Source organism: Alnus glutinosa, chromosome 11 (assembly GCF_958979055.1).
Source record: "Alnus glutinosa chromosome 11, dhAlnGlut1.1, whole genome shotgun sequence".
Lineage (NCBI taxonomy): Eukaryota > Viridiplantae > Streptophyta > Magnoliopsida > Fagales > Betulaceae > Alnus > Alnus glutinosa.
This window is the reverse complement of record NC_084896.1, coordinates 4,913,810-4,926,268: the sequence shown is the minus strand read 5'-3', so window position 1 is coordinate 4,926,268 and position 12,459 is coordinate 4,913,810. Positions and strand designations below refer to the sequence as shown.

Below are 12,459 nucleotides of genomic sequence, written 5' to 3'. Positions count from 1 at the left end.
TTTTATTTTGGCAGGTAATGAGTATTATGCGCGGCTGTCTCAAGGATTTGCCAGCATATCAGTGGTTAACAGTATTGCCTCAGTTAGTTTCCAGAATTTGCCACCAAAATGAAGAAATTGTTCGATTGGTCAAACACGTAATCACTTCAGTGCTTCGGCAATACCCACAGCAAGCCCTATGGATTATGGCGGCTGTTTCAAAATCAACTGTTCCATCAAGGCGGGAGGCAGCTGCTGAAATCATACAAGCTGCACGAAAAGGGTTCAGCCAAGGAAATAGTGGCAACAATTTGTTTGTTCAGTTTGCTAGCCTGATTGATCATCTAATCAAGTTGTGCTTCCATGGTGGTCAGCCAAAATCGAAGACAATTAATATCTCAACTGAATTTAGTGCCTTGAAGAGGATGATGCCACTGGGAATTATTATGCCAATTCAACAATCTCTTACTGTTACTCTACCGACATATGATGTGAATCTCTCAGACTCGCTTACCTCTAATATCTTTTCTGCCACAGATCTTCCTACAATATCAGGAATAGCTGATGAAGCTGAGATTCTCTCATCTCTTCAGCGACCTAAGAAAGTAAGTTATTCTATACATAGTGGTTTTTGCAAATGCATGTCTCTGTATTCATTTTTTCTCTAGTTATTGATTTTATGGTTTGCTTGGTTCACGTTCTCAGTACACCTTAACTTTGGTATCTAGAGGCCTACTCTATCTCTCTCCCTCCCTCCCTCCTCTGCCTTGAAATATTTATTTTTAGGTTCATCTGCCAGTGGGGATACAGATCCCATGAGTCCTAACTTGCATGAAAAAGTAGAATCACCAACTGATAGAACATAGAAATTATGGAAGCTGAAACCTTACTCTTTACCGAGCATTCATTGATCATATATAGAAGTTCATTACAGAGTTTAAGATAAATACTAACTCTAGTCTAGCAACCGGTTTCTACCCCTAAATACATTCAAACTATAACACTTGAAATCTTATCTAGCTATGATATTAATACATTAGGACTCTACAATAGGACTCGGCTTTTGGATAGCAGTAGAAGACTTCTTAGTAGAGTCCCGGTTGGATAGTTCCACAGATTGAACCGCACAAGACTCCTGCTGGGACTTTGAGTCTTGTGCGAGAGTTCTAATACCCTCCTGCAAGGTCAACGGGGGAGATCGTATGTTGAGCTTGAAACAAAGTTGTTGGAACTTGACTGAAACAAGTGGTTTCGTAAGGACATCTGCATGCTGATCTGAGCAAGGAACAAACCTAACCACCAAGGACTTATCGGCAACGCGATCTCGAACAAAGTGGAAGTCAATTTCCACACGCTTGGTACATGCATGGAACATCGGGTTGACGTACATGTAGGTGGCACCAATATTGTCATAGCAAAGAGTTGGTGGGTTAGAAATTCGAACTCTAAGTTCTTGAAGTAGTGCCCGGATCCATAACAATTCGGCTGTGGCGTTTGCAATAGCCTTATATTCGGCTTCAGTAGCCATCAAGAGACAATGGGCTGTTTGCGTGAGCTCCAAGACACCAAATTTGAACCTAGAAACACACAATTGGCACCGGTAGAGTGACGATCGTCTGGACATCCAGCCCAATCAGCATCCGAGTATGCTTGGAGTTCATTGGAAGAGGTTTGATGAAGAAGAAGACCATGAGACATTGTATGCTGCAAGTATTTGAGGATTCGTTTAACTGCCTGCCAATGTGGTTTAAGAGGTCGATGCATAAATTGGCACACAGCAAAGCTCAAGTCAGGTCTTGTGAGAGAAAGATATTGTAGGGAGCCCACTGTACTGCGGTAGAGAGATGGATCATCTATTGGATCTCCTAAAAATGCAGATAGAACTGAAGAGGAAGCCATTGGAGAAGTGACAGGCTATGCTTCGTGCATGTTTGTCTTCTTCAAGAGGTCCATGATGTAGCGCCGTTGAGAGAGAAGAAGACCTGAATTTAGTTTGAGCACTTCAACACCAAGAAAATAATGTAAATCTCCCAAATCTTTGACAGCAAAGTCAGCATTAAGAAGCTGGAGCAGATTAGTGATGGCTGCTGGATCCGAGGCTGTGATGATGATGTCATCAACGTAAATAAGCATAAAAATGGTGATTGATTGTGTTCTATAAAGAAAAAGTGAAGAGTCGGCCTTGGACCCTATAAAACCAAGTTGGATTAGCTTGTTACTTAACCTGGAAAACCAGGCTCTAGGGGCCTGTTTGAGACCATATATAGCCTTGTGGAGCTTGCACACATGATGAGGAAAGTTAGGATTGACAAATCCCAGTGGCTGGACCATATGAACATCCTCGGATAAAAGATCATGAAGAAAAGCATTCTGAACATCAATCTGTTTCATTGACCAGCCAGTAGAATATGCAAGGGAAAGAACTGTTTGGATTGTTGTAGGCTTAACAATCGGACTAAAAGTTTCTCCATAGTCCACACCGGCTTGTTGATGAAATCCTTTAGCTACCAGCCGTGCTTTATGTCTCTCAATGAATCCATCGGCTCTCCTTTTCAGTTTGAACACCCATTTGCATCCCACTGGATTTTGTGAGGCCTGGAGAGGAACAAGTGACCATGTCTGATTATGTAGAAGAGCATTAAACTCAAGTTGCATTGCATTTTGCCATTCTGGAATACTCACAGCATTTGAGAAACAGGTTGGTTCCTGGGTGGCTGATGCATGCTGTGTTAATAAACCCCGAGGAGCAGGGTATCGGACAGTACAATCTGTGAGTTGTCGTTGCTGTATGATGATGTTCATAGACCTGGTATGCTGTGAGTTGTCGTTGCTGTATGATGTTGTTCATAGACCTGGTATGCATGGGGTGTATCTGGGCAAGAAAAGTTTCCTCATAGGGACCGGAACAAGAGCCTTGTGGTGCTGTAGAATCGGAAGGAGAGGAACTGGACAAGGTAGGAGAATTGAGAGGGACAGGTGAAGGTGGTGTTGCAGGAGTTTGTGGGGAAGGTGAAGTGGGTGAAGGTAACAGAATAAGAGGAAGGCTAGTGGTTTGAACAGGAGTAGAAATAGGAGGTACAGAAACATGAGGAGCATAAAGAAATCAGGATTCATGGAATATGACATCCCGAGAAATGTACATTCGGCCAGATTCGATGTGGAGACATTTGTAGCCTTTGTGGTGTTGACTGTACCCAAGAAAAACACATTCTTTTGAGTGTTGGGAGAATTTATGAGTGTTGTAAGGCCGGGGATTTGGAAAACATGCACATCCGAATACCTTGAGAAACTTGTAATCAGGAACTTGGTGAAATAATTTTTCAAAGGGTGATTGATTATTGAGCAATGGAGTTGGCATTCTATTTATAAGATAACAAGGGGTAAGGCAGGCATCTTCCCAAAATTTGCGAGAAAGATGACTCTCGGTCAGAAGGGCTAGAGTTGTGTCAATTAAGTGCCTATGCTTGCGTTTGGCACAACCTTGTTGTTGGTGTGTATGAGGACAAGAAAGACGATGTATGATGCCGTGGGACTGAATAAGAGTGAAGATTGCAGTATTCACCCCCCTAGTCAGATTGCACACTGATTATTTTTGTGTTTACGAGCCGTTCAACCATAACTTGGAATTTAAGAAAAGTAGACATGAAATCTGATTTGGCTTGTATAGGAAAAACCCAAGTAAAACGACTAAAGGCATCAATGCATTGACACATAAAATCGACTTACGTTTATTGATAAGGTTGGAGAAGGTCCCCATACATCAGAGTAAATTAATTGTAAAGGACTACAAATTTGAGAACTAGAAGAACTAAATGGCTGCTGATGACCCTTGGCTTGTGCACATGCAGAGAAAGGGGATGAAGCCTTATTTGAAGAAATTGGAAGGTGGAACTGAGATAGAACACGCTGAACTGTGCGAAAAGCAAGATGGCCTAAGCGCTTGTGCCATGACGCTGCAGAAGTGCGTTCACTGACAAGTGCTTGTTTTATTGACGAAGAACTAGTTAACGGAAGAAGTTGATAGAGGCCATCTTTAATGCGCCCTTGATGGAGGATGGCCCTGGTTTGAATGTCCTTAATCAAAAAATAAGAGTGAAATTCAAAAAATACAGAGTTGTCAAGGGCGAATTTTTGAACAGAAAGAAGATTTTTAGAGATGGATGGAACATGAAAGAGTTGTCTTAGGAAAAATTGACGACGAGAAAAAGTGAATAATGCATAACCAACATGAGATATAGGCAAACCTGTTCCATCCCCTTCTAGGATCTGATCCTGGCCGTGATAGGCCTCATGAGATAGGTTGAGGTTCTGCAGCTCGTTAGTAACATGGTGTGTAGCCCCTGTGTCCGGGTACCAAACATCCTTTGCTGGTAGTGTAGGTGTTGAATAGTAGGCCTGTGGAGGAGTAAGAGGTTGTTGGTCTGGAAGAGACTCTTGGCGGTGGTAGCAGCGAAAGGCAGTATGTCCTGGTTTCCCATAAATTTGGTAGGTAGGACGGGAACTAGTAGCAGCATCAAGAGAGAAATATGAGTCACGGCCACGATTGTTTGGGAAGGAACCACAACCACGATTGAAGGGGCGTCCTCCATGGCCACGGTAACCTCTGCCTCTAGGTGTGAAAGACCGATTTGTAAAATTTGCAGTAGCTGGAGGAAGATCAAGGGCAGATGTTTGCTGTTCCAAGCGCATCTCGTGAGTCAATAGATGACCATAAAGTTCATCTATGGATAAGGGATCAACCCTGGTTGTGACAGAGGTCACAAACGGGTCATATTCGGACCCAAGACCCTTGAGTAGGAAAGTGACGCTCTCAAAGTCATTGAGAGGCTGTCCGGTGGTAGCGAGAGTGTCACTGACAGTCTTGATAGTTTGAAAGTATTCTGTAATGGAGTTGCTACCCTTCTTCACTTTGGCAAGTTGAAAGTAGATCTGCATGACTCTAGCACGAGCTTGAGATGCAAACATGGAGAGCATAGTCGACCAGAGAGCGGCAAAAGAGACACTACCAACTGCATGGACCACGTAGGGTTTTGTCAAAGTGGAGATAAGGATGCTGAGTATCATCTGATTGCGTTGATTTCATGCGAGGAATTCTGGGTTGACAATTGTGGCAGGGGCTCCAGCATCAGTAGATGGATTCGGAATGGTTTGAGGAGGAGGCTGAGATGAGCCGTCGAGAAAACCATAGGCGTCCTGGCCTTTGATGTAGGCGAGGATTTGGGTTTTCCATGCCATGAAGTTTCCTTTGGAGAGTTTGATATGAAGATTTTGATTCATGTTGGGTATGGTAAAAACAACGGGCTGCGGTTGGGGAGGTGGGAGATGAGGTTGAGTGGCTGTAGAAGCCACCGAACCGACAGATGCACTAGATTCAGAATCAGAATGGGCCATAGATCAAGACGTGTGTCTTTGATATGGCTCTGATACCATGATAGAACATAGAAATTATGGAAGCTGAAACCTTACTCTTTACCGAGCATTCATTGATCATATATAGAAGTTCATTACAGAGTTTAAGATAAATACTAACTCTAGTCTAGCAACCAGCTTCTACCTCTAAATACGTTCAAACTATAACACTTGAAATCTTATCTAGCTATGATACTATTGCATTAGGACTCTACAATAGGACTCGGCTTTTGGATAGCAGTAGAAGACTTCTTAGTAGAGTCCCGGTTGGATAGTTCCATATATTGAACCGCACAAGACTCTTGCTGGGACTTTGGGTCTTGTGCGAGAGTTCTAATACCAACCCTCACAGGATATCTATGTTAGATATAGATTGGTGGTTGCTATCTCCATCTCATATTGTTTGTCTTCTTTTCCATTTTGGAGATATTCCACAATATTATCCACTTTGAAAAGCCAATAGACACAATTTTAATAATTTATCCTTTATTTGAAAACTCAATAAACTGAGGATAATTTTGAAAACTGGAAATTTTATTTTTATTTTGAAGACAGCATTTAAGATGTCCATGTAAAAAGTTGAATTTTGAAGGTAAAACAATATGGGACGGATGGAGTATTTTGTGTTACTTGACATGACTTTCAGGGAATAGGCATTATGTTGATTTAGGTGAAGCGTTTCTTGGATGATACAATTGGATCACTGCTCTTATCATGTCCTGTTAACTGACACAATTGTCCCCTTGTCTTTTGATTATCTTTTAACAATAGGTTGTATTTCAGATTGTTCTGTTGGGCAGTGATGGCATTGAACGTCCTTTCCTCTGTAAACCCAAGGATGACCTCAGGAAAGATGCACGTATGATGGAGTTCACCGCAATGATAAATCGTTTGTTATCGAAATACCCTGAAAGCCGTCGAAGGAAGCTCTACATTCGCACCTTTGCAGTGATTCCTCTAACAGAGGACTGTGGTATGGTAGAGTGGGTGCCCCACACTCGTGGATTGCGGCATATACTTCAAGACATTTACGTAACTTGTGGAAAATTTGATAGGCAGAAAACGAATCCTCAAATTAAACGGATTTATGATCAATGCCAAGGTAAAATACAGGATGATGAGTTGCTGAAGAACAAGATTCTTCCAATGTTCCCACCAGTTTTTCATAAATGGTTTTTGACCACTTTCTCTGAGCCGGCTGCTTGGTTTAGGGCTCGGGTTGCTTATGCACATACTACTGCAGTGTGGTCCATGGTTGGGCATATTGTGGGGCTGGGTGACCGACATGGTGAAAACATTCTTTTTGATTCTACCACAGGTGATTGTGTTCATGTTGATTTCAGTTGCTTATTTGACAAAGGCTTGCAGTTAGAGAAGCCTGAGCTGGTGCCTTTCAGGCTAACCCAGGTAAGCTAAGTGCACAAATACATGTCTTTTAGACTCTGATCATATTTTCTATTTGGGAAGTCCTGAATTGTTTTCAACATTTTGTTGAGCGTCTGTAACCAGATATAATATAAATTTAATGAGAATTATTTAATGAATATATCTGTTCTGCAATCTTGTTACACCCATTGTACTTGGGTTCACTCCATTTTTTTTGATTTTCTAATGAAGTATTACCTTATATAAAATTTTTGTGTGGAATTAGTAATTATTTGAAATAAATTATAGTGGCAAGGTATTCATATTTAACTTATTGAAAGATTTTATCTATATTGACCTGTTTGTGTCTTCCTGCACTCGTATAGTTCCAATAATATGCCATGTTTCTGAATAGTTCATGGTCTATATATTTGAATGGTTACCTAATTATTATTTCTTATGACACGATCCCAAAACCTGGGTTTTTTTTGTTTTTTTACTGATGGACAGTGTTGTATAACCTACAGAACATGATTGATGGTTTGGGCATCACTGGGTATGAAGGAATTTTCTTGAGGGTCTGTGAGATCACGCTATCAGTACTGAGAACACACAGGGAGACTTTGAAGAGTGTTCTTGAAACTTTCATTCATGATCCGCTTGTAGAATGGACAAAGTCTCACAAGTCCAGTGGCATAGAGGTTCAGAATCCACATGCCCAGGTTTGGATCTTCATTGATGTCCTTTATCATTGCCTATTTGTTGTAACAAGTTTAGCTATGCTGTTCTTTCTTAAAAATTAAGCAATTACAATGATATTGGTTCATCGTTGCATAATTGGCTGATTCCACATATTCTGAGGCTCAAACAAATCAATTCTTTTGCAACTTGACTAAAATTGAAAAGTGCTTTTCATATCAAATCATTTGTAGTAAGCAAAGAATTACCAATACTCCGCCTCTGTTACATTGACTGAAAAAGTTGATGCATCTTCTGTATGTAAATCAACCTGATGGAAAAACAACTTATATTTAATGAGTTGAAAGTTGAAAGGGGGTATTTTGTGGCGATCGAAAGTTGTGGCTAAAAAAGTTGCATAACAAATTTAAACTTATTAATCAATTTTTACAGCCATTAAATTTTAAACTTGCTAAATAATGGAGATAGGAAGATGTAGTAGTAAACCTTCCACTACAATAACATGTGGGTTGATGGTTAAAGCATCCTCAACCTTAAAACAGTAGAATATATTCTTCTATGTATTTTCTATGCTCAACATCTATTCAAAGAAAAAGAGTTTTCAAGTGACTTGAATCACTGTGTTGGCTTGCCTAAACAAATATTGAAGCCAATGATCCTGATAGCTTGGTTTTGGTTTTAACAGATCAGTTTGTGGGTAAAATATATGGTTGAAAACTAACAACTAAGCATGCTCTGTTCGAATTTTTCAGCGAGCCATCAGCAATATTGAGGCAAGGTTGCAAGGGGTTGTTGTTGGTGTTGGGGCAGCACCATCTTTGCCTCTAGCTGTAGAAGGTCAGGCTCGTCGATTAATTGCAGAAGCAGTATCTCACAAAAATCTTGGCAAGATGTATATATGGTGGATGCCATGGTTTTAGGAGTTAAATGAATAGAGAGATTTTTCCTCTATTGAGTCCAGGTCAGATATGCTGCATCATTTTCTTCCTCTGCATATATAATTTCGAGGCCTTTGTTTCCACAACAGAATCTTTGATTGTGACCTTGAAATGTGGAAAACAGTTGATAGATGCGATTGGCTAACTTAATAGGAGAACTAATTATGATCTTTTACCTATATCAACAGTCTTTTGCAACATTCAAGTGCTGTGTTTGCTTTCTTCCTCAGATCTCTCGAAGACATATAAGGTTAGGGGTATGTTTGTTAATTGTTTTTGATTTGAAAAAGTTTTTGATGTGATAGAGAGTTGAGAAGTGTTCTCAGTGGCATCCACATTTGAAAAAATGTTGTATGTGGTGTCTACAAAATAAAACTGTCTGGTAAACTTTTTTAAAGTGCTAGTGTTTTCAAATAAACAGACATTGAGCATGCTTATTTTGAGAAAAAACATGCTTATTTTTCAGGTGTGGAGGTTGATTTCTTCCTTTAAAAAATTAAAAAATAGAGAGGTGGTCTCACAGCCACCCAACAAAGGAGAAGGGGTGGTTGCACAGCCATGCATGTTCTGGTGGGGTGGCTGCATAGCCACGTATGTTCTGGTGGGGTGGCCATGTGACCACCTATGACCTGTTGGGGTGGCGGCAACCACCCCCTATTTGGTTGGTGGCCACCCTCTCTCAATTGGGGGTGGCCATGCGGCCACCTCTATTTTTTATTTTATTTTTTTAAAATGAACAAATTGGCTTTCTACATCTGAAAAAAATAAACACTTTGTTTTCTCAAAATATTCTTGTAAGCCTTGAACTTTTCTAAAAGGTGTATTGCATTTTGTTATTTGAAAAAGTGTTGTGATTTAATAAGACTGGATTATTACTTAAAAAAAAAAAAAAAAAAAGTGTTTTGAAAAAAAAGGTGTTGTGTTTTATTTTTTGGAAGTGTTTTGTGTTTTGAAACTTGTTTCTTTTGGTAACTGTTTTCTGAAAAGTGTGTTTGTGCTTGAGAAGAGAAAACACCTTTTGGAATGGTTAACAAACATAGCCATATTTGGCTTGTGTAGTGTAAATGAGTTTTGATTGGCCTCATGATTGATATTGAATGTTTTGTTTCAAGTGCAGGGTTAACATGATATACAGGTGAAACTAAATAGCAACTCAATTTTGTGTTGAAAGAAGCCTTTTAATTCACAGACAACGTGTCTTTGGCAGATTTCTACAAGATGGCGTTTTACTATGGGGGAATATCCTTATCATGGATCATGCTATAAGTTGTTGAGGGTTTGAACAAGCTGAAGGTGACAGTATTCAAAGAGTGGACCACCTACATGGGACTGTGGATAGGTTTTTGGTTAAGGAGATAGTCAAAGGGAGAAGTGGTGTACACTGTATGCTGCCCTTTGCAGCCGTAACTGAACATGTGCAGTATGTTCAGTTACAATAGCATTGCCACCTAGATACTTTCAAAGGACCCTCTGTACATGAGATTTTCCTTTTGTATATTCATTTGGGTAGGCATAGGTCTTTTGTGTGTTATATTATGTAAAATGGTATTTTGTAATTAAATTTTTTTTATTCCGTTGTATATACATAATATTTCTGTGCCTGTAGTACTGTCAGCTACGTTGATGTCACTTTCTTGGATGAAGCTGGAGACATTTGCTATCTTCATGTTGTAAGTTGCAAATGGTAGTATTTCTGCCTTCGTGTACCATGGTAACATAACATTTCTGTTCCAATAATACTGTCGGCTACTTTGATGCCACTTTCTTTGGTTGAAGCTGGAAACATTTGCTATCTTCGTGTTGAAGTTGCAAATGATAGTATTTTCCATAAAGCTGCAGGTGGGTATCTGTGTGCTTGAGATTTACTTTACATGGAGAGGATAGAGCTTCATTACCTTCAGAAGAATGAAAGCCAGGCTTCACGAAAAACAAAAAGGAAGAAAGGATAGCATTCACGGCAAGCTGTAAAGGATGATCTTTTGCCTATATAGTGAGGTACAATGTCATTGCTAAGATGTTTTAGCTTATGATTCCAACTATTCCGGCTTAGCTTACGGTAATCATATTGTTTAGGATCGTGAGAATATGCAGCCATGCTTGTCAAGATGATATATTGTCAAAGTAAACAGAAGGTTGAGAGATGAATTTCTCAAATTTTCTCAGGTAAGAAAGTTGAGTAGCTTGACACCACATGGCCGCAATAAAATAAATAAATAAATCCCAGCCAAATGTGGGTGAAATGTTTAAGAGCACTTTGCCCTAAAGCTAGTAATTCCCAACCCAATCTTCCATTCTAGTTACGCATCCTAGACTTATGATGTGGTCAGCAGATTACCCTTGGAAGCAATCAATGCTTAATTCCATTTCTCTATTTCAAGGTCATTTATATGTTCATCTTTGATCCTCTTATGAGCACTTACGAGCTCCTCCTCCCAAGGTCAATTGCACAGCCAATTTCCTTGCTCTCAAATCTGAATAGTTTCGACTCTTTCACTCATGAGGCACTCCGTGATCTGTAGTTATTATCACAGGAACCGTTCTCCTATCAATCAACATAACCAGTCTCTCACAACTTTCCCCTTGCAAACAAAACAACCAATGTTCTTCCTATCATTCCTCATTGGACTCTTCATGCGAACCAACATGTTTCTAACCAAACCTTTCACCGGCGATTTACCTCTGACACTGCTATGCTTTCCCGACCCACAGACCACGGTAACCTGCTCCGGAATCACATGCTTCCCATCCATCAAACGGAGGCGCAACTCCTCCACCCACTGCAACATTATCAAGTAGGCCGAACCCAAATGCATTCCATGCAAATCCAACTTGGCCTCCAAAGAATCCCACTCCATTACCTCCTCCAAAACCGAACACGATCCAACCAATTCTTCCACCACCAAAGCCTCGTCACCATTCAAAACCCCACTAAGCTCCTCAATGGAAAGCGGTAGACCATTGATGACTTCTAGCATTGCCATGATTCTTGGGCATGAATTCAAGACCGAGTTGTACGTCCTGACCGAGAAGGGAATGCCCGAAGCTTTCATTTTCCGAAGCCTCGAAGCCATTTCTGCCAGCTTGTCATGAGCTCCATACGCCGAAAGAACCATGTTCGAACAGACCGTGTCTATACCCAAACCTTCGTTCTCCATTTGGTGCACGATTCTCTGCATATCTTCAAACGATCCCAATCTCCCGTACGCATACAAAACAGACCTGAACTCAAACCGCGACGCTTTCAGCCCTCTCACGTGCATTTCTTCAAACACATTTTCGGCCTCGCGAGGCCGACCCATTTCGCATAACCCCCCGACAATTGATTCGTAACATCGACGTTTGACGTAAACAGAGGCAGAGTTACGAAGAAGCTGATTCAGATGAGTGTAAGAAACCTCAAATCCTCGCTTTGAACTTCGCTTGGAATGAGACTCCACCAAGTCGCAGTAGAAAAGAGCGAGCTCTCGCTCTCGCAGCTCTAACTTCGAAACGGCTTCAGAAATCAGCCTTTCCCATTCGTTGTAATGTCCTTGTTTATCAAGCAAGGCCACGAGGTCCGCTACCAGCTTTGGGTTCCAACTGAACCAAGAGGCTTCGGAGATCCTCGTGTACAACTGCGACAAAAATAAACGACACTACAGAGATTGGAGTTCGAACACGACAAAAAGAGAGCAGAATACGAATGAGAAGGAGTAGTAGTACTTACGGGGAGGGCGAGAGAGGAGAGGTGGGGGTGGGAGGTGCGGGGGGAGAGTAAATGGGAGAGGGTGTGGAGAGCTACAGATTTCGGTGAACTTGACACAAATTTGCGTATTAACTTGTCTGTGGTTGAGGCGGCGGTGGTGGCTGTCAGGGTGGAGAGGAAGCGGTGGGCTTGTTTGGTTAGTACGCATTTGGGCAACAATGGAGTTAGTTTTTGTGTTGGTGCTTGGCGAGGGTTGCATGGTAATGGTGACGGGAGAGGCAGTTTAAGACCGCCTCCTAATACTACCATCATTCTTCGGCTCAGCAGGTGAGTGGTGTGAGTGAGGTCCCTATTCTCTTTAGGTGCTATCATATTAAATTGAGA

At 41.0% G+C, this 12,459-nt stretch overlaps 2 protein-coding genes across 12 annotated transcripts in view; one reads left to right on the top strand and one right to left on the bottom strand.

The window, feature by feature from the left end:
• LOC133880823 (serine/threonine-protein kinase ATR) overlaps positions 1–10,150 on the top strand; it is a 27,676-nt gene extending 17,526 nt beyond the window's left edge. For 4 of the 11 annotated variants that reach the window (XR_009902424.1, XR_009902420.1, XR_009902425.1 and 1 more), the window contains 6 exons: positions 15–584; positions 6,172–6,795; positions 7,281–7,475; positions 8,205–8,413; positions 8,579–8,640; positions 9,508–10,150. Coding sequence is in view for 4 of the 11 variants with exons in the window: in XM_062319790.1 (XP_062175774.1) it covers positions 15–584; positions 6,172–6,795; positions 7,281–7,475; positions 8,205–8,372 (1,557 nt within the window). In the remaining 7 variants the exon portion in view is untranslated. Of the gene's footprint in view, positions 1–14; positions 585–6,171; positions 6,796–7,280; positions 7,476–8,204; positions 8,414–8,578; positions 8,648–9,507 lie in introns of all 11 variants that reach the window. The other 7 variants (XR_009902423.1, XR_009902421.1, XR_009902422.1 and 4 more) reach the window with 7 other exon arrangements.
• LOC133880825 (pentatricopeptide repeat-containing protein At2g17033) lies at positions 10,140–12,459 on the bottom strand. The gene is made up of 2 exons (XM_062319794.1): positions 12,097–12,459; positions 10,140–12,004 (listed from the first exon to the last, which is right to left on the bottom strand). Exons 1-2 carry the CDS (start codon positions 12,445–12,447, stop codon positions 10,940–10,942), a joined length of 1,416 nt encoding a protein of 471 aa, XP_062175778.1. The 5' UTR covers positions 12,448–12,459; the 3' UTR covers positions 10,140–10,939.

Excerpts from the sequence above, each read along its gene's own strand:
- LOC133880825 (XM_062319794.1), bottom strand. The coding sequence starts at position 12,447 with ATGATAGCACCTAAAGAGAATAGGGACCTCACTCACACCACTCACCTG. Across the intron at positions 12,005-12,096 it reads TCTCCTCTCTCGCCCTCCCC|TTGTACACGAGGATCTCCGA; the intron begins GTAAGTACTACT and ends TTTTTGTCGCAG.